General features: G+C 40.7%; 7 protein-coding genes across 10 annotated transcripts in view; 5 read left to right on the top strand and 2 right to left on the bottom strand.

The window, feature by feature from the left end:
- The window catches only part of LOC124186464 (endonuclease III-like protein 1), a 37,841-nt gene that overhangs the window by 11,237 nt on the left and 6,695 nt on the right, over positions 1-19,909 (bottom strand). The window contains exon 4 of the mRNA XM_046578211.1: positions 10,275-10,465. Coding sequence (XP_046434167.1) covers positions 10,371-10,465 — 95 coding nt within the window. The 3' untranslated portion in view covers positions 10,275-10,370. The remainder of the gene's footprint in view (positions 1-10,274; positions 10,466-19,909) is intronic.
- Positions 522-4,692, top strand: LOC124186456 (putative inorganic phosphate cotransporter). 4 transcript variants are annotated; one of them, XR_006871674.1, is made up of 6 exons: positions 522-648; positions 1,242-1,465; positions 1,924-2,434; positions 2,893-3,637; positions 3,736-3,854; positions 4,131-4,692. XR_006871674.1 is itself a non-coding variant. In XM_046578199.1 (5 exons), exons 1-4 carry the CDS (start codon positions 573-575, stop codon positions 3,618-3,620), a joined length of 1,539 nt encoding a protein of 512 aa, XP_046434155.1. In that variant the 5' UTR covers positions 522-572; the 3' UTR covers positions 3,621-3,637; positions 4,131-4,692. The 4 variants fall into 4 exon arrangements, 3 of the variants coding, with proteins under 3 accessions (XP_046434155.1, XP_046434156.1, XP_046434157.1); XM_046578199.1 differs by lacking the exon at positions 3,736-3,854; XM_046578200.1 differs by lacking the exon at positions 3,736-3,854 and having other exon boundaries at positions 4,273-4,692.
- LOC124186461 (putative inorganic phosphate cotransporter) lies at positions 4,911-9,576 on the top strand. The gene is made up of 5 exons (XM_046578206.1): positions 4,911-5,262; positions 6,647-6,835; positions 6,908-7,128; positions 7,347-7,857; positions 8,551-9,576. Exons 2-5 carry the CDS (start codon positions 6,811-6,813, stop codon positions 9,267-9,269), a joined length of 1,476 nt encoding a protein of 491 aa, XP_046434162.1. The 5' UTR covers positions 4,911-5,262; positions 6,647-6,810; the 3' UTR covers positions 9,270-9,576.
- LOC124186462 (putative inorganic phosphate cotransporter) lies at positions 11,045-13,459 on the top strand. Its single transcript, XM_046578207.1, has 3 exons — positions 11,045-11,152; positions 11,275-11,501; positions 11,811-13,459. The coding sequence occupies exons 1-3, from the start codon at positions 11,128-11,130 to the stop codon at positions 13,023-13,025; spliced, it is 1,467 nt and encodes a 488-aa protein (XP_046434163.1). The 5' UTR covers positions 11,045-11,127; the 3' UTR covers positions 13,026-13,459.
- Positions 13,452-16,412, top strand: LOC124186457 (putative inorganic phosphate cotransporter). The gene is made up of 3 exons (XM_046578202.1): positions 13,452-13,517; positions 14,258-14,490; positions 14,774-16,412. Exons 1-3 carry the CDS (start codon positions 13,493-13,495, stop codon positions 16,022-16,024), a joined length of 1,509 nt encoding a protein of 502 aa, XP_046434158.1. The 5' UTR covers positions 13,452-13,492; the 3' UTR covers positions 16,025-16,412.
- LOC124186465 (abscission/NoCut checkpoint regulator) lies at positions 16,266-18,473 on the bottom strand. The gene is made up of 6 exons (XM_046578213.1): positions 18,238-18,473; positions 17,766-18,004; positions 17,425-17,659; positions 17,168-17,326; positions 16,953-17,081; positions 16,266-16,892 (listed from the first exon to the last, which is right to left on the bottom strand). Exons 1-6 carry the CDS (start codon positions 18,283-18,285, stop codon positions 16,701-16,703), a joined length of 1,002 nt encoding a protein of 333 aa, XP_046434169.1. The 5' UTR covers positions 18,286-18,473; the 3' UTR covers positions 16,266-16,700.
- LOC124186468 (DNA-directed RNA polymerases I, II, and III subunit RPABC1) lies at positions 18,794-19,797 on the top strand. The gene is made up of 2 exons (XM_046578219.1): positions 18,794-19,252; positions 19,343-19,797. The coding sequence occupies exons 1-2, from the start codon at positions 18,951-18,953 to the stop codon at positions 19,671-19,673; spliced, it is 633 nt and encodes a 210-aa protein (XP_046434175.1). The 5' UTR covers positions 18,794-18,950; the 3' UTR covers positions 19,674-19,797.

Raw genomic sequence — 19,909 nt, forward strand, 5'->3', positions numbered from 1 at the left:
ATTTTCAGGCCGAAGGATACCACAGCGATGGGTAATAGCTGTTATGGGACGTTTGGGCATCGCGAACTCTTACATAACGAGGACTTACTTGTCCAAGTAATCAGTGTATTCATTGGGCACGTCACTGTGAACCTAGTTATACAACAGCAGTAATATGCTCCGCAGCAAAAGCAAGTTTTTTTGCTTGGGATGAATGTGAGATTATTTATTCTGGCAACTAAAATAAATCAGAGAACCATTGTCGAAATCGTTCAGTATCGTTCACAGATTTTTTTTCTATCTAACTGGCAGAATAACGCTGGGGCATCATTATTCGAATCATGACCTTTCAGTACTGCCAGTATGGAAAATTAAAAAGAACCGGTTGGGACCGACTCTGCTTGTAAATAGAATAGAACTTGGATACTCGGATAATTTTATACCGATACGAGTAAAAAATATATACTTGGTATTCAATTCCCGTCTTGCCTCTACGATAAGTGTTGAGTATATACTCTTAGTTGCGAAATGCTTATTCGGTTAGGAGTTGTGGCAAAGTGTAGTCGAAGCACGAGTGAGTGCTCGGAACCAAGATGATAAGAATCGTAACAAAGGAGAAAGTGGATCTCGAAGTGGATGAACTCAGGTGTCGAACTGTCAGGCGAGAAGGTGAGCGTTTCTGTTGCCGAAAATTTGGTCCTTTTTTCACGATCACGATCTGTCAGTGTGAAAGCAAATATGAGAATGACTAACGTGCAAAAAGAATACCGAAGCACGTCAAATCACGAGAAAAAGGGAAAAACTTGTTGGAGAATTATTCAAATAAATTCGAATCGGAGTTTATTTATCAAGCCCAATATTGTGAACATAGTATATAAAAATTACCGAACGTTCCAAATAAGATAAATCTACAGTAAGGGTTATCAATTTATGTAGATGGTCAACAGTTCGGCAGGCTATCCGTATTTTAATTTGTAGATAGTATGAATCTCCTACTTTAATATTAAGCTGGCGTATAACGGAGTTATGACACGGAATCCTTAACCCGCGGCGTATCCATTCATGTTTATACTCAAACAAATTGTGATAAATTTGCGTCACAAGCCTTCAAAGCTAAGTAAGTCCGAAATCATTTATCATCTTCTTCGTGGAACAAACTGTGAGAATGTTACTGAGATGAAATATTGGCTGTGAATTGGATCACCATGTTCCAAGCCCTGACTTTAAACGTACTCAGAAATTCAAGAATGAAATATCGACAGGTGGGAGAATATCGCAACGATGGATATTGGCAGTTATGGGATGTCTGGCAATCGCCAACGCCCTCATGATGAGAGGTTGCCTGTCAGTTGCGATTACGGAGATAGTCACCAAAACTGAAATGTCGAACGATACGAGCTTGGACGACACTTGCCCAGCATCCGAATCCACTTCATCGTCGACATCAAGTACCGGCGGCACTTACGAATGGAGTGAATACATGCAGGTGCGGAATCAATCACTTTTTGTAGTTCTGAGATTAGAAATATTAGAAACGTTCCGCCTAAATCTTGAAATAATGTTTCCCTGGCATTCAGTTGGGTTCGAATCGAATATTCAACGGATGTACAGTCAGAAATGGGTCTGAAAGTTGAATGAAATTTCCAAATATTTGGTGATTTCAGACGGAAATTATTTTAAGTAGAGCTGCCCTGAAGAGTATAGTTTTTCATCGGTCGATGAATTTTGCGAAGTCTTGTTTATTTCGACACGATAAGATATGCGGTTATATCCGTCTCAAATGATGCAGGTCAGCATAAAAAATCGTTATCGAGCGTGAAAAATTTATTAGGATAATAATATAATATGAAATCAAATCTGAGCTGTTCAGTTCGACATAATAAGACTTTATGTGTTTTCACATGATCTGTAAAACACTCACAAAAACGAAAAAACACATTATAGGGAATCGTTCTATCCAGCTTTGCCTGGGGCTATGCGGTAGCTCAAATACCAGGTGCAATGATGGTAGCTAAATTCGGAGGTAAGTGGCCCCTTGGAATCAGTATCTTGACGGCTGGAGTGCTGACGCTGCTGACCCCAACGGCGATCCAGATTTACGACGCCAAGGGTCTGATAGTCCTCCGTGTCCTGATGGGAGTGAGCGGTGGGGTGGTTTTACCTTCGCTCAGCTTCCTCACGGCGCACTGGGCGTCGCCCAATGAGCGATCAAAAATCGGCAACACGATGACTTCCGGAGGGATGTTGGGGACCATAGCCTCAAACGCACTGTCCGGAGTGCTTATAGAAAACTCCTCGATCGGTTGGCCGATCGTGTTTTACTTCTTCGGGGGCTTTTCGATGATTTGGTTTATCGCCTGGAGTGTCCTCTGCTACAGCCGACCCGAGGATCACCCGTTTATAACAGAGAAAGAAAAGAAACACCTCATGGAAACCACGATGCAGAACAGCACTGGTTATAATATTTTTTTTTGGTCTCATTGTCAACGTTGAAGTGTAAACAGCTTCATGAAATCACATGACCTCGACTGAGTTTGAACCAATCAACTCTGAAAACGTCATTTGCCTTCTTTTGACGTCTCCGCGTCAGTTCACATGATTTCAAGTAAATTCAGGTACATTTAAATGGAGAGAATTTACCTCCTCTTTGAACATCTAAAATGCCTTGAAGTCAATTTAAGTTACTTTTCCACAAATATGACTTGAAGTCATGTGGATTGGCTAAAAGACGTCAGTTGAAATCAGTTAAATAGTTTCAATTCACTCAACATTTTTAAATTCGGTGAGTTCTCTGAATTCATGGAGCGAAATGTGTTTCCGGATAACAAGCTCCTCGGATTCGCTCTTGGAGAATGAACTTAATGACTGTATTCTAGAGTCCTTTATATCAAACTCATTATATTTTTACCACAGGGATGAATCGAAGAGAAAATCTGCAGATTCCGTGGCGACGCATAATGTCCTCCCGACCGTTCTGGGCAGTAACAATGGCCAATATAAGCCATGACTGGGGCAGCTTCGTAATGTTGACTAACCTTCCAAAATACTTGAGCAGCGTCCTGAAATATTCCATCCAGTCAAATGGTCTGCTCTCTGCCCTGCCATTCGCAGCCAAGTGGTTAGTGATAAACGCTTCTTCCTGGCTTGCGGACTGGCTGATAAAGGCGGGCAAGCTATCGAGGACAAACACGCGCAAGATCTTTGTCACAATTGGCGGACCCGGAATGGCTTTTTTTTTAATTGGTGCGTCGTACGCCGGATGCAACAGGGAGCTAGTCGTCACACTCTTTGTCTTGGGCATGGGAGTGATGGGCAACTTCTACCCTGGATCCATAGTAAACATTGTTGACTTGAGCCCGAACTATGCAGGAACGTTGATGGGTATTATGAAGACAATGACAGCCCTCACGGGAATAGCGGCTCCCTATGCTATCGGTGTTCTCACACCAAACCATACCCTTTCGGAGTGGAGAATCGTTTTCTGGATCACAGTCATCTTATTCTTCACGGCAGCACTAATCTTCGTTATCTGGGGCGACGGTGAAGTTCAGTCATGGAATCATTCGGACAACGTCGATGGAAAACGGACGGAGGTTGCGAACCCAGAACAAGCGGATGAAGAAAACATATCCTTGGGTTGATGAATCCAATAGCTCGAGTAAGTTCTTACGACATCTTGGATCGTATATGGAATAATTTTTTTATTTTCCATTCATCTGCCGATGTGACTTTTTCCATCACATTACCGATTTTCAGTGTTCAGGTATGAGATAACTGTAATTCTGAGAATGACAGAAGGACATCCCTACTAAGGATTTCGAGAAAATAGCTTCTGAAAAACGGATGCAAACAAGAAAACTACTTCTTTTAACCTGGTGGGTGAACTATTTCGAGATCTACTCCATCGATTTTGATGAAATTTATTCAACGTATTTTTTATAATATCACCCAGGATGTGGTACAGGATTTTCTTGATTGGATGCCGCGTTCATTTTTCATTAATATTTAGCGCTGAAAATGGTGACAAAAATCCGAGTTTTTTCTACGGCCAACTGACGTTTTGACAAAAAAAAATTTGTAAAATTTTTTCCTGTGCTACACTTCAACTGTTACCTCTTTTTACAAGACAATTTTTTTATTTCATTTTTTAGATAATGCGTCACACAGGAAAACATTGCACCAACGTTAAGGACTTTCAAAGAGGATCTTGCTAATCGCCTCATATCCCCGCAATTTCTTCATTTTTTTCCATTTCTTTTCAATTCTGTTCATAAAACTCTACTGTACTTGTAGAAAATAAATTTTTTTTAAATATCTGATGGCCGCCAAATCAAACCCGTTTGGAGCGGCAAATCGTATTCTGGATCACATTCGTATTGTCCTTCGTCACTACTCTCATCTTCGATATCTGGGGTGACGGCGATGTTCAGCCCTGGAACGATCTGGACTCCATTGACAGAAAGCAGAAAGAGGTTGAAAACGGAAAACAGAAGGATGGACAAAGGATTTCCTCGAGCTGATAGCTCCGAGTTCCTCGAGGCCTCTAGCCTCGCGATGATTTCACAAGCTGTCGTTGACTTATTTTATAAAACTGTCTGATTTTTTTCTGACCAATTCAGAGCAAGATTTTCTAAAAACGATATGACTCTCAGGATGTATCAGATATGTGTATTAAGAAATACGATAATAAAATTTTATATCATTTAACGTGAACTTCAAATAAATTACTTCTGCAAAACGAGTGCAATGAAGGAAATTAGTTTAAGAAACTAAAATGTTATCATTTCCAACGCTTATTTTATGTTATGTATTAATAAAAAATATCCTGATTCAATTAGACGATATCGAAACATCGCCATTTGTCATCAGCCTAAATTGTAATTACGCCTTTTAATATCAAATCAATGAGGCACCCATTCAACGAAAATAATTTCACATTCAGAATTTTGAATTGCGAATAGCTTTTGACATCATTTTTCACCAACTCTCACGGTTATAGAATTTAACCTCTTATCTCACCTACGCGTTAAGGTTCTGCACAGAATGCCATTGAAATAAATTTGCGAATGTCGAATATGTAATGAATTGAGAAATACCTCAGTTAAAAAGTTATAAGTAAGCGAAGTTGTGGGAGAGGGGAGTGCATGGGGAGATGGCCAAGGTCATATGCAACGATACAGAGATTTATGGCAGGTATCGAGGTCTAACATTGCGAAGTAAGCGTGTTTGCCGTCACAAGAGCTCCTCGCTGAATATTTAGGAGGCCGGGTTACACCTCGTGAGGTAAGGTCATTGTCTGTCAATGTAATACCAAATGTAAGAATTACAGGTGGGAATAAGAGATACCAGAGTACACTTGTCCTCGAAAAGTTATTAGGAGAGGAAAGTAAGATTGTGGTATTTGAAAAAATTAATAGTCAAGTATTTTCATCGTGTGTGTGTTACTGTAGAAAAGTGACTAGGAAAAAAAATAGGTTCCTAATACGTTACATTTACGAGAAGCTTCGTCGCCAAAGAGCTTACACCAATCAATGATAAAAATCTTTCCTAGAATCGAATATCTTTTCATTATCCAACGATATTTTTTTTGAAAATTCGTCGTGTATGTGTGACACGCAACTGTCCCGAATTGTATTTAATTTTTCAATGTATTAAAATATATTCGTTGTCAGCAGTTTTTCGTAGTTAGTTAATTTTTCTTCATTGAATTTATAAGATGATGATTACTCTAAATATATTTAATGTTAGACGTGGCTTGATATTCTTCACTCAGCGCAATCGTTACCTGCATCGAATCAAACACGCAGCTAATCCTCAATTAAATTAAAAGTGGCCAACGCAACGTAATCGTCGAAGGAAACATCGCGATTCATAATTAACCTGATCTCAATCCTAATTCGTAATTCTCAAACCTGACCGTAATTCTCCCAATTGTGCAACTTTTTCTCGACACAGTCGCAATTCCGTAAGACGAAGCATAATCGTCGACACCATATTCATCACTCAGCAATAACAAAATCCCCAATCATATCCCGGCAAATGCAACCAAAATCAAACATCGTACGAAATCAAACGCAATCATAATCGCAATTTCGTAAAACATACGCGGTCCTTATCACCGGTTTTTTCCGGCTATTCCGTAATCCTACTAGTGACTCCACGCCAACAAAGCATGATCACTAATCATTTATGATAACCTATCGAATCGTATTCGCAACCGCATCCGAAATTCACCAACGTAATAACGCAAATGCCACGCCGAATCCTGTCACGTGATTATCCGTGATACTAGCGGGAAAATTGCGAGGTAAAATCTACAGCGCGATCCAGCACAACAGAATTTGTCTGTACGCAATTTGCAAAAGAGATGACTCGACTTAAGACTCGTAACTTTACTCTACATTTTAAGGCATCAGTCAAGTATTGCATCACACCCCCTTGGGGAAGGGAATATCGTCAGTTATCTGGGGGTGTATTTTCGTCATGTGTTTTACTGTAGAAAAAATAACCAGGAAAAAAATGGGTTCCTAACATGTTAAATTTACGAGAAGCTTTATCAAGATATGTGAACCGTTGACAATTGAATAGGTTCTTCGCATTCTAATAGTTAATATCTCGATTAGAAGCACGTGGCTGATAATATATAAGTAAAATTTACAATTCCCAGATAGTAAGACTCTTTAATCACACCGAGTCTTTGGTCTCTGTACGTTTTACCTGTCTGGATGCCCACAACAGAGGTCTCTGACATTTGCATTACCTAATATAACGTTTAAAAAGTGAGTGAATTTACATTCGTTAATTGACTGATTCGTCGGGACAACTGCAAGAATGTTAGTCGGTTGGAAAATTTGCTGTGAGTTGAACGGTCGTCGGCCATGCCCGGCACTAATCGAAAGTCAGTAAGTTACGTATGGCTTATTTTTAGGCGGAAAGTTACAGCAGCGATGGATATTAGCGTTTATGGGATGTTTGGCTGCCATGAATGCCTTTATGATGAGAAGCTGCTTGTCGGTTGCTATCACCGAGATGGTTGCCAAGTCAGATTCATCGAACGATACAATCTCAGACGATACTTGTCCAGCATTCGAATCAACCTCGTCCAACTCAACTACCGGTGGCACTTACGAATGGAGCGAATATACACAGGTTGGAGAAAATGAATTTTATCTAGTCTCATTACCGATAGCGAAATATGAAATAGAACCTCGTATTTCATGGTGTATAATTATAGGATCTCAAGTATACTGACTAAAAACATATCGCAAAACTTGTGGAATTCCTGAGACTTTCATGGGTACAATTACTTCATACGATAAAATATTTTATGAGGTTTTAAGAGTTCACTTGAAAAAATCTCATTCCAGGGACTCATTCTGTCCAGCTTTTTCTGGGGCTACATGGTAGCTCAAATACCAGGTGGAATAACAGTGGCTAAATTTGGAGGCAAGTACCCTCTCGGTATTGGCCTTCTCTTGGCTGGAGTGTTGACCCTGTTGACGCCGACGGTTGTTGAAGCATACGGCGCAAAGGGTTTGATAGTCCTCCGTATCCTTATGGGACTGAGTGGCGGAGCCATCTACCCTTCGTTCAGTTTTCTTACAGGTCATTGGGCACCGCCGAACGAGCGATCAAAGATTGGCAACTTGATAATGTCTGGAGCGATGCTGGGTACAATAGTGGCAAACGCGCTGTCTGGAGTGCTGATAGAAAACTCCTCGATAGGTTGGCCGATCGTGTTCTACTTTTTCGGAAGCTTCTCTGTGCTGTGGTTCTGTGCCTGGACTCTCCTCTGTTACAGCCGGCCCGAGATGCATCCGTTCATAACCGATGAAGAGAAAAAATACCTCGAGGAAACCATAAACGAGGTGAACACTGGTAAACTACTTATTAAAACATATCATCGGTATGAATGCAAGTGGCTTCGTGAACTCAAATAATCTAAAGTGACTTCAAGCATATTCGCATAACTTCGTTTGAATTTGATAAATGGTCTTCAACCACTAGAACGACATTGACGACATATTGAGCACATCGATTATTTTCTGATTGGCTCTGACGATTTTCGTGAAATTTGGTACTCAGGGGTTTTCATGGTCGCTGATTACGAATCTGCTCTTAAAATTTAGAAATTCAAAATGGCGGATCCAATATCGCGAACGCTCATTCAAAACGTGAAATGATTGATATGAAATCTGGTTCTCAGAGGTTTTGTGCGTCCCAGAATGCAAACTCAACGTTAAAATGAAGAAACTCGAAATAGTGGGTTAAGTATGGTGGCTTAAAAATACTTAATTTCTCATGGCGTATCGCGAGTAATCAGTTTTGCATTTTAGTCCACCATATTTTATCAGACAATTTAAATTTTCAAATTTTTAGTGGAGTACGTAACCAGCGACCTCAAAAGGCCTCTAATATCAATTTTCACACGAATGAACAGCTTAAGGGGATCGGCCAATTTATACAGTTTAAAGTAAATTCAAGTAGATATTCAATCAGACTTGATTGATTTCAAGAGATGTGTAGTGATTTAATGACAAAATTTTTTTATTTCCAATTTTTTTGCCACAGGAAAGCGCGGAAGGAAACAGCCAATTCCATGGCGATGTATACTCTCCTCTCCACCCTTCTGGGCATTGATAGCGGCAAGCCTGAGTCACGACTGGGGCTCCTATGTAATGATAACGAACCTGCCAAAGTACATGAGCAGCGTTCTGAAGTTCTCGGTTCAGTCTAACGGGCTGCTTTCAGCGTTGCCCTTCATGGCCAAGTGGGTAGTGAGCAACGCCTCGTCCTGGCTTGCGGATTGGCTTATAACGGGGAAAAAGATATCGAGAAGGAACGCGCGCAAAGCCTTCACCAGCATAGGTGGACTCGGAACAGCGTTCTTCCTGATCGCCGCTTCATACGCCGGATGCAATCGGACGGTGGTCGTGGTTCTCTTCATATTTGGAATGGGAGTGATGGGCAACTTGTTTCCCGGGGTGATGGTGAACAACGTTGACCTGAGCCCGAACCACGCGGAAACCCTGATGGGCATTACGAACACGATAACGTCCCTTGCCAGTATCGCCGCTCCCTACGCAGTCGGCGTTTTAACTCCAAATCAGTTTCTCTCAGAGTGGAGAATCGTCTTCTGGATTACATTCGCGTTGTTCTTTACCACAACTACGATCTTTGACATCTGGGGTGACGGTGAGGTCCAGCCCTGGAATGACTTGGAATCCATTGATCGGGAGCAGAAAGAGGTTGGAAGTGAAAAACGCAAATATGAAGAGAGAATGTCATGAAGTGAATAGCTTAGGCAAGTTTCACGATTTTCTAGGCTCGTGATCCTCTCTTAATTAAATTGTTTTTCATTTATATCTTCGTGTATACCTATGTATCGAGAAATGTGATGAGAATGTTTTTGTTTTCCCATCACGGTCCAATAGATCGCTTTTGTAAAACAATTACAATTTCAAGAAACAAAAATCTCCATGCTTATTTTATGGGATATGCGACTTAAAATGGAAGTAATCATATAGCAGGTGATCTGTTGGTTAGTATGTAAAGCATGAAAACAATGTCAAATAGGTTCTCACAAATTAAAATGACGCTCAGTATTACGCTAATATCTTTCAAACCCCTGTATACATATCTGCAAATGTAAATAAGTAATCGTCCAGCGCAGTTCTTTCATCATGCCGCACGTTTCAATCTATTCTTAATGTAAAAAAAAAGATACTAGCAGTGATGTCGTGTTTGGAAATGACAGCCGCATACACAATGCGAATTTCCTTGTCAATCGCCAATACGCAGATGGTCACCGCGGAGAATTCATCAACGAATAGTACCAGTTCAGACGAGACTTGTGCATCTCTGGAATCAACATCGTCGAGCACAAGCACTAGTGGCGTTTACCAGTGGAACGAATACACACAAGTGAAAATTGAAATTCGGATATCGATGTGGTTAACTGAAGTAAGTTTTGTATTTTTAAAAATTGACCATTGAATATTCAAAACCATAAAAAAATTGGATTTCGGTAGCGAAAAACTCGTTTTCTTTATGTATTTAGTACCACGAGGAAAAATATTGCAGAGATGGATCTTAGCTGTGATGAGATGTTTAGCACCACATAACGCGGTGACGATGAGAATTTACTCGTCGATCGCGATAACAGACACGATTGAAACAACAGTGACATCAAACAGTACCAGTTCGAACGAAGTTTGTCCCTCATCAACTGGGTCAACATCCTCGTCACGCACCAGTGGCGGCGATACAAACGAATGGAGCAGAGAATGACTTACCCAGCGCTGAACGTCCCGGTTTCCCAATTGAACCCTCAGCACGAAAGAACGATGATCGTCCTCTGGATCACATTTCTGGTTTACTTGGCGTCCAACTTAGTTTACATCATCTGCATATTGAAATTGATAATGAGCGTATTCACATCCAGATGACGCGACTGATTGGGACCAGCTGGTTTTAAAATCTGCACCTGTAACAAAGCATTTCTCATTTATTCGTATATTACTCAACTATGTCGCAAGTCATGATCAACGATCACTTTAAAAGACACTAGATAACAAAATTACTACGAGTAGTACCATTACTGCTATGGTTACTTTCAAGTTTTCCGCGTTTCCGGCGAACAATGACTTATTTTAAAACCTTTCTAATACACTGACCATCGTTTTCTTTTTATATTTACTCTTTAATAACACATATCAGTGATGATCGAATTGCAGTTATTTTCTCCAACGACCGACGCAATGATTTTGATAAATAATCCTCAGCGACTACCATTAACTGCCAGGATTGTGAGGGCAGATAACCTTCCACTTTAGGGGATTACTCCTCATCTCTTTCATATTACCTGATTACGGTACATCACAGCGAGGATTCGTTATCGGTCATTTAGATAAAACAATATAAGATTTGGTCAAATTAACAACAAGTTAATCAGATGCATATACGTTTTTTACGAGCACTGTATTCAGAAAAAATTATAGCTTAAGATAAGATCCGAGACCATTAACCTGCAATGTACAATTGTACTTTTACCCACTCAGATATTATTGGAGTCGAGCTCCGTCTCATCACGCAGTGAGTCGGTTAAAATTGTAAAATTTACCCAAATTATAACGACATTCGAGACCGATGTTATCCTCGTGGAAAATTTGTTGTAATTTGAAATCATATCTTATGTTTCTTCCTACTTGTGCACGAAATTATCTTCAAAATGTGTGGAAGTTATCAGAATATAGTATACAAGGGTATCTATCCTAATTCTTCGCTTTTATTCAGGTGCGTGCATACCACAGCGATGGATACTGGCAGTGATGACGTGTTTTGCGATTATGAATGGATATACGATGAGGATTTGTCTGTCTATCGCAATCACGGAGATGGTCACCGCCACGAATCAATCGTCGAGTCATACCAGTTCAGACGAAGTTTGCCCAGCAACTGAGTTGTCAACATCCTCGACTGGAAGTAGTGGCGGTGCACACGAATGGACAGAATACACACAGGTGAAAATTGAGTAAACTGTGTGAATTGAGTAAACTTGAGTAAGGTAAGTAAGTGTACCAGTTATTGACACGTTTAGACCCAATTATTGACCCTTTTATTTACCATAATTATAAATTGAAGGCACAAATTGTGAGTTTCTCGACGACTTAAGCCAACTGCTCGAGGGTTGGATAGTAAAAATTTATTTTTTGGTAATTTTAGAACTGAGGATCAAACAGGTACAATCAACAAAGGTCAATAATTGGGACAGGGACAGTAACTGGTACACTTACTTTATGCCTGAAACTTTTCTAATCATTATTCTTCAGGGAATCATCTTATCGAGTTTCTACTGGGGGCATGTAATCAGTCAACTTCCGTGTGGAATGTTGGCTGATAAGTTTGGAGGAAAGCATGTCTTGGGTTTTGGCATCTTATCGACGGCGATATTCACTCTGTTGACACCAGTGGTTGTCGAGGCTTTCGACGCACCGGGATTAGTAGTCCTTCGGTTTCTGATTGGGATGGGTGAAGGAATGGTTCTACCCGCTGTAAATGTCCTCTTAGCTCATTGGGCTCCACCCGAAGAGAGAAGTATGATGGGAGCTTTAGCAATGGCAGGAATGAAGGTGGGAACAATGCTCGGTAATGGGCTATCCGGAGTGTTCATACAAAATTCATCGATTGGCTGGCCGATAGTCTTCTACGTTTTCGGTAGCGTGAGTGTAGTCTGGTTTCTTGCCTGGATTTTTCTCTGCTACAACAATCCAGATGACCATCCGTTCATTTCTGACGAGGAAAGGAAACGCCTGGGCGAAACGATGCGTGAGCACATGCACAAGGATGTTGGACCGATACCCTGGAGGCACATTGTGACCTCGGTACCACTGTGGGCTCTTCTGGTTGCTAAAGCAGGCTGGATGTGGGGTTACTACACGATGCTAACCGACCTTCCGAAGTACATGAGCAGCGTACTGAAATTCTCCGTACAATCGAACGGATTACTGTCCGCTCTGCCGTACCTTGTACTTTTCTTGGTCAGTATTTCTTCATCCTGGCTCGCAGACTGGCTGATAAAAACGGAGAGACTCTCGAGGACGAATGTCCGAAAAATATTCGCGTCATTCGCTTTAGCGACCTCGGCAGTATGCATAATCGCCGCCTCGTACGCAGGCTGCGACCGCATCGTCGTCACAATCCTCTTTACAATCGGGGTAGGCATGATGGGTCCTATATTCTGCAGCGTGATGGTCAACGCCCTTGACCTCAGCCCAAACTACTCTGGCACCCTGATGGGGATCACTAACGGCGTTGCAGCTATCGTCGGGGTCGTGGCTCCGTATGCGGTCGGCATTCTAACGCCAAATCAGACGTTCTCCGAGTGGAGAATCGTGTTCTGGATCACATTTATAGCCAACTTTGTAGCGGTATTTATTTACGATTTGTGGGCCAGCGGTGAGGTCCAGTACTGGAATGATCCTGACTTTCGGAAACGTCAACAGACCGCTACTCAAGTTCAACGAGTCAGTACAGATACCATCTGATGTGGATGATCCACCTTGTAATTTCCATCTTCTTTTATTAAACTGTTCAACCCGTTAGGTTTTTCTATTTTTTCTTATACACCTTATTTTTAATCATTCAACCGATCATACGAATATGTATTCTATTTTTAACTCATCGGTTTACTTTAAGATTTAACAGATGTGCATCTTGTACAAATAAAGTAATAATTGCCGACGATGATAAGTTAATGTTTTGTTCGTCAAGTGAAAAATTTGAAAATGATATCTTATTCACACAGACCGTATACCATACGAGGAAGTTATGTCCAAAGATAAAAGATACCAGAATCATTCCGGCGACTGCGAAGAGTGTAACAAACATCAGATCTCAGTTAGCAGTTAATTATTTATCTTTTCATTTACTTTTTCAATCTTGTCTTTCTTCAATAAATTATCGAGTGTGAGTTTCCAGTTAAAAATTTCCTCGATTCATTGATTCCTCAAAGATGTTCTCCACGTGGAAAATTTGTTGTAAGTCATAAAATTATAATACAGCTATAGTGTATCTATATACATATTTCGAATTTGAAAAATACTCTCGGCTCGATTGAAAAAAATTTAAATATCTTTCCCAGAAAACATAAGTTATATAAATCGATGTAGAGAAATTCAGAATTCCAAACATAATATATTTACGATTTCCCTCGGCACATTTTCAGCACGGATTTTTATAACAGAATTCTTAAAGTAGAACTTTTAATGTAGGTAGAAATTTAAAAATTTCTAGATTTACAATAGAAAAAAATATAAATGTTAAAAGTCACGATCGAATCATTGTCGAATTGCAGTTTAACATCATTTTTCACGATGTTAAACGCACGGCTGCATTTTAAGTGGAAAGATTAAACGATGAAATCCAAACTACCCAGACTTTACCTTATGACTCACATCAATCAATCCAACAACTATCGACACCTGACTCTTATAATATAGGTTTAAAAATCTTGTAATCAAGATTGTTCAAACTGCTCCAAATACCTTGGACGAATGAATCAGTAAACACTCATACGTGATAAATGCTCTGTCAGTAACCATTGTCACGGAAATAGAAAGAAGGCAACAGTAAAGATGCACTTCAAATTTCCCTTTCATTCTTAGTTCAGTAGAAATTAGGTGACGTGCCGTCAGTGGTAATCAGTTGCATACGGAGAGATACAAACAACAATTGACAACGATTATCTATCTGTTGGATATAAGCGACGATTTTGCAGGTGCAAGAATACCCCAGCGATGGGTACTCACGGTAATGGGATGTTTTGGAATGATGAACGTCTACACAATGAGAATTTGCCTGTCTCTGGCAATCACTGAGATGGTAGCCACCACAGAAGCTTCGAAGAATGACATTTCATACGAGTCTTGTCCTTCAGCTAATTTCACCTCATCGAATATTACAAGCAGTGAAAGTAAAGATGGCACTTACGAATGGGACGAATACACGCAGGTCAGAAGACTAGAAGATCGGGATTTTATACCATAAGAAAGCATAGAAGGGCCCACACGAGGGGTTAATCACTCGTTAAATCTGGTTTACACTTTTCCGGATATCTCTTGAAATCTTTTGATATCCTTGTAATCTTGAAATCAGGTGAACATCAAATCGATGAGTGATTAACTCCTCGAGCCCAAAACACTGCAAACATGACATTAATTAAGTCTGTTTAAAATCAGACTGCGATGTGGCAAAAAGTTTACCCTTTTTCGCGATGGATGAAATAATATTTCAGGGCATAATTCTGTCGAGTTTCTACTGGGGCTACCTGATCACAAGTGTACCAGGCGGAATACTGGCCGACAGATTTGGAGGAAAGTACACACTAGGCATCGCGGTACTGTCAACAGCTGTACTGACCCTGCTGACACCATTGGTAGTCAAATATTACGAGGCAACGGGTCTGATAGTGTTCCGTTTCCTGACTGGGGTCAGCCAGGGATCCACAGTTCCAGCCATCAGCGTCCTAATAGCCCAATGGGCGCCACCGCAGGAGAGATCCAAGCTCGTTACAGTGGCAGCGTCGGGAATGGAGGTCGGATGTGTCCTGGGAACGGTTCTCTCCGGGTTCCTGATACGCTACTCCTCGATCGGCTGGCCGATGGTGTTCTACGTCTACGGCGGGATGGGAGTCCTCTGGTTCTTGGCGTGGATCTTGTTGTGCTACAGCGAGCCGGACGTCCATCCGTTCATAACGGAAGCGGAACGGACGTACCTGCACGAAATGACGATCGAACACACGCACAAGAAGACCGGACCAACCCCGTGGCGGCAGATTCTGACCTCGGCTCCGGTCTGGGCTCTGATTGCTGGTGAAATGGGCTTCTCCTGGGGTTTTTACATGGTACTGACCGACCTCCCAAAGTACATGAACGATGTCCTCAAGTTCTCGATACAGGCGAACGGGCTTCTGACCTCACTTCCTTTCGCCGTTATCTGGCTTGATGGCATAGCATCCTCTTGGCTCGCTGATTGGCTCATAGAAGCTGGCAAAATGTCGAGGACCAACGTCCGGAAGATTTGCACAATAAGCGGATCCCTCTTTCCGGCGATATTCGTCCTCGCTGCCTCATATGCCGAATGCGACCGCGTTATGGCCGTCGTGTTCTTCACGGTGGGCATAGGGTTCATGGGATCGTTCTATCCGGGCATCATGGTCAATCCCTTAGACCTGAGTCCAAACTACTCTGGAACCCTAACCGCCATCGTAAACGGAAGCGGCGCTCTTGCCGGGATCCTGGCACCCTACGCGGTAGGCGTTCTCACACCTAATCAGACCCTGTTGGAATGGAGGATCGTGTTTTGGATCACCTCCTCCATCTTGGTAGCGACGTCTACCATTTATGGACTCTGTGCTGACGGCGAAGTTCAGTACTGGAATGATTCAGAGTTTGTTTCGAATCATCGATGGAAGGATACTGGTATCAACGCCGAACAACGCAGGGTCCGTAACGACGATTTGTCACCACACAAGCATGATCGTTAATTGTGTGCGAAATATTTGCTGTACAAAATGACATGCATATGCTTATAGTCACTCTGATTATCCAGGAAGTAAAATTCTTATACTGCCAACTTTTATTCAACCCCTGTTGAAAGAAAGCTCAACTTTCAATTTTGAAAGAACTTTGCAAACAGGTACTAGGCACACGCGACTGCATATTGAGTTGCCTGCCAAAATATTTCTGGGCAACGTTAATTCTAAATTTTGTAACACGGATATCGGATAGAGGTTGAAACATAATATATTCTTGAAAATACAGGCAGCCACCCTAAAAACTGATGTCACAGATATCACATTATGTATACATATGTATAAATAAATATGCAAATAAAAGGTATGTGTACTTCATTGCAACCGCGAATAGCAGAAGCAAAAATAAAAACTACATTGAAAAAGTGTTAAAACACATATGTATAAAATTATATAAATATAATTATGTGTATTTGTATAAATATATGCGTATAATTTTTTTTAATACCTTAGATCAATTGCACAACTGTTTACGAATCGTAAGTCAAAAGCTGGTAGTTGAGTCTATGTGATGATTAGAATATTTTTCTATGCGGGAGAAAGCTTGAAATAATTTGAGAAAACCAATATCTCTTGCATGTAAATTGCAAAGTACCAGTAATACCGATATTTTTAGCGAATTAATCCATCAATCATCAACTTTTTTGACTTTTTTCCGTGGCGTAAAAGGCACACTCTGATGATCGACCATTTCAAACGAGTCATGCCCTTCCCGAAAGCACGATGTACAGTACAAATCACCGTCGCATCCCGTGCAGCGGAGCTGCGCATCTTCATTGCAAATTGTACACCAGGGTAACTCTTCTTCCTCTTCAGCTGGCTGTTTAAAATTAAAAATCACAACAGATTTGATATACAAGTCAAGCGCTGCTGCACTTACATCAGTATCCATAGGCTCTAGGTCATCTAGTTCGGCAAATTTCGACTCTATCGCGGCCTCATCCAAAGCTTTTTTAAGAATTCTTTTAGTGGCTGTTTGCTCATCTTCCTCAATGTCCTCAGGTTTGTTCTGATTGAAAACAGAGCAGAGGAATAAACCATGAATATCAGCAAGTTGTGATCTTGAAAGATTTTTCGCCATTATTCAATACTGACCTTGCGAATTTGCGCAGGATCTATTCCTCTCAATCTGGCAAGCCTGTCCTCGATCTGTGCATCCGAATTTACATCCGAAGACAGCTTAAGTTCCTCCAAATACTCATTTATCAAATCTGCAGTCTTTTGTTCATCCGACCTCGTATCCACTGAATGGATCTTGAAGAGAAGTGGCAAATTTGGGAGCAACAAAAGTCAATGAGCTAGTTGAACTAGCATACAAATATACAATTGCAATGTATTTAATTTCAGCTCACATTAGTTTGAGGAACAGGATTATTAGGGTCTTGATCCTTGAGCAGAGCAAGCCTTCTTCTAATCTCCTCCAAGCTAGTTTGAGGCACAGGTTTGTCCTCATCTTTCAATTTCCTAAGTCGATCAACCATATTCTGATCCGCTGGATCTAGTCCAGACTTCAGGCGATCCCATCGTCCAATCTCCTTTTTGTACAAAACAATCGGTGGTTTGGACGGATTTTCAAGCGAATTTAATCTGTGCAGTTTTGGAAAGATTAATGAATGTTTATCATTGAAGATGTAGTAATTGAACAAATGACACTGAAATAAGTTATTCCATCTCTTCATCTCCACTTGCGTACTTCTGAGTAATATCTATTGGAGCAACTTGCTCGACGGACAACGGTTGTCCCTCAGACGGTGTTGAGAGTTGAGGTTTTAAATTTTCAGACTGAACCTTCTCCTCTGCCTTGTTCTCCACCCCGTCTTTCAAACGATAATAGCACTTGCCGCATATTTTTGTGCTGCCAATATCTGGCAGGTCAAATTTGTACCTGAGACACTTGGCGCAGTAGGAAAAATGGCAACTTGGACAACCATGCTGGAAGAAACATTGAAAAGTATTGATATGAATATGGCAAATTTTGTGTCAAGTTTTTGTAACTTGTTGCTGTGCATGCTAATAAACAATAACAATAGAATAAGGAATTTGGGGGTAAAAAAAGAAGAGAACGAAATAACTCTAAACAAATATTGCGTAATTGTATAATCAAAGTATGAATCACTCGGTCGATATGCGAGAGTGGAATTGATAGTACGAATTTTTATAATTACCTCTCGAGTAAAGAAGGTGAATTTTGTTTGACACGCGTTGCATGACATTTCATCAATCCTCTTCGTGCCAGTTGAACGTGAGCAGAAGACTCAAAAACTTGAGTCAAATGTGAAAAACTGGTGTTCCCAGATACCGTTTAAAATTATTTCCCGTTGCCGCACCTCAATGCGCAAATTCTCATCATTTGTGATCTCTCTCGAAGATCGTCCATCTTGCAGCTAACGGACAACTCTGCAGCGCTTTCGAGTTTCGACGGATATCCGATTATCGATAATATATCGACAGGATTCAAATTAAATTCAAAAAATGGAACGTTCTTACAATCCACACCGCTAATTGACTACTGAATTTCAGAGTGAATTATTATAACCTTGCAATGTATAAGTCGTGTAATAATACGGTGCTTTGTTCGATTGGTTTTGATTCTTTATTTTCGCTTATTTTTCATTACTTAAAACGTTCATCGATGCAAAATACGGCAATTCAAAATTGATCGATAGTTGTGGTTATCGATATAGACCGTTGGCACATTTCTGCGAGAAGTGAATATCGATATATCGCATTTCTCGAATCACGAACCACGCGTTCAGTGCACCAAGGACTGTTTGACGTTTGAGTAACCACAAAAACCCGACTAATACTGCAAAAGATTGATAAAAATAGGCAGAAAATCATCGTTCAAAGTACCAATCTAAGCAGAAATTAATTTTCAATGGACGACGAGGCTGAGACGTACAAATTGTGGAGGATAAGAAAGACCGTGATGCAATTATGCCACGACAGAGGTTATCTCGTAACGCAGGACGAGCTCGATCAGACCCTGGAACAATTCAAAGAACAATTCGGGGACAAACCAAGTGAGAAAAGACCTGCAAGAAGCGATCTTATCGTACTTGTCGCCCACAACGACGATCCGACCGATCAGCTGTTCGTGTTCTTTCCAGACGAACCCAAGATCGGCATAAAAACAATCAAGACATACTGCCAGCGCATGCAAGAAGAAAAAATTCACAGGTAATGGGAATACGGATTGATGGAACAAAAAGCATATTTATCTTATGGTCTGCTTTGTATTATTTAATTGCATGTCTTCATGTCTTTCAGAGCAACTATCGTCGTTCAGCAGGGAATGACACCTTCAGCTAAACAGTCGCTAGTCGACATGGCACCAAAGTACATACTAGAACAATTTCTGGAGTCTGAATTACTGATAAACATAACTGAGCACGAACTGGTTCCCGAGCATGTTGTTATGACACCTGAAGAAAAGCAAGAATTGCTCTCAAGATACAAGCTCAAGGAGAATATGCTCATGCGCATACAAGCCGGCGACCCAGTTGCCCGTTACTTTGGCCTAAAGCGTGGACAGGTCGTCAAAATTATCAGACCATCTGAAACTGCCGGGCGATATATATCCTACAGGCTTGTCTGTTGACGGAAGAAAATCCACAATTTTATTCTATACTTCCCCTACACGATATTTTAAGTTTTATCATGTTCAAGTTAATGTTAAGAAAATAAATATTCTTATCCGAATAAAATTTTCTATGAAACGAAAATGCTTAATCTGTTTTTGTAAATTATTCTACTTTAGTTGAGAAAATTAGGCTTTCATGTATTATATTTCCATGAAACATTAGGGTTTCTTTTCACTGCAACTACATGCAAATT

Source organism: Neodiprion fabricii, chromosome 7, assembly GCF_021155785.1.
Source record: "Neodiprion fabricii isolate iyNeoFabr1 chromosome 7, iyNeoFabr1.1, whole genome shotgun sequence".
NCBI lineage: Eukaryota > Metazoa > Arthropoda > Insecta > Hymenoptera > Diprionidae > Neodiprion > Neodiprion fabricii.

Bases quoted from the DNA above. Each gene is read 5' to 3' on its own strand.
- LOC124186462 (XM_046578207.1), top strand. From the start codon at position 11,128: ATGTTATCCTCGTGGAAAATTTGTT. The intron at 11,153-11,274 runs GTAATTTGAAAT...GCTTTTATTCAG, and splicing joins ATCCTCGTGGAAAATTTGTT to GTGCGTGCATACCACAGCGA. The intron at 11,502-11,810 runs GTGAAAATTGAG...ATTATTCTTCAG, and splicing joins AATGGACAGAATACACACAG to GGAATCATCTTATCGAGTTT.
- LOC124186461 (XM_046578206.1), top strand. From the start codon at position 6,811: ATGTTAGTCGGTTGGAAAATTTGCT. The intron at 6,836-6,907 runs GTGAGTTGAACG...GCTTATTTTTAG, and splicing joins AGTCGGTTGGAAAATTTGCT to GCGGAAAGTTACAGCAGCGA. The intron at 7,129-7,346 runs GTTGGAGAAAAT...ATCTCATTCCAG, and splicing joins AATGGAGCGAATATACACAG to GGACTCATTCTGTCCAGCTT.
- LOC124186465 (XM_046578213.1), bottom strand. From the start codon at position 18,285: ATGTCATGCAACGCGTGTCAAACAAAATTCACCTTCTTTACTCGAGAG. The intron at 17,082-17,167 runs GTCAGTATTGAA...GTTTTCAATCAG, and splicing joins ATCCTGCGCAAATTCGCAAG to AACAAACCTGAGGACATTGA. The intron at 16,893-16,952 runs GTAAGTGCAGCA...AATTTTAAACAG, and splicing joins TAGAGCCTATGGATACTGAT to CCAGCTGAAGAGGAAGAAGA.
- LOC124186457 (XM_046578202.1), top strand. From the start codon at position 13,493: ATGTTCTCCACGTGGAAAATTTGTT. The intron at 13,518-14,257 runs GTAAGTCATAAA...ACGATTTTGCAG, and splicing joins CTCCACGTGGAAAATTTGTT to GTGCAAGAATACCCCAGCGA. The intron at 14,491-14,773 runs GTCAGAAGACTA...ATAATATTTCAG, and splicing joins AATGGGACGAATACACGCAG to GGCATAATTCTGTCGAGTTT.
- LOC124186456 (XM_046578199.1), top strand. From the start codon at position 573: ATGATAAGAATCGTAACAAAGGAGAAAGTGGATCTCGAAGTGGATGAA. The intron at 649-1,241 runs GTGAGCGTTTCT...AAATATCGACAG, and splicing joins TCGAACTGTCAGGCGAGAAG to GTGGGAGAATATCGCAACGA. The intron at 2,435-2,892 runs GTTATAATATTT...TTTTTACCACAG, and splicing joins CACGATGCAGAACAGCACTG to GGATGAATCGAAGAGAAAAT.
- LOC124186468 (XM_046578219.1), top strand. From the start codon at position 18,951: ATGGACGACGAGGCTGAGACGTACAAATTGTGGAGGATAAGAAAGACC. The intron at 19,253-19,342 runs GTAATGGGAATA...CATGTCTTTCAG, and splicing joins CAAGAAGAAAAAATTCACAG to AGCAACTATCGTCGTTCAGC.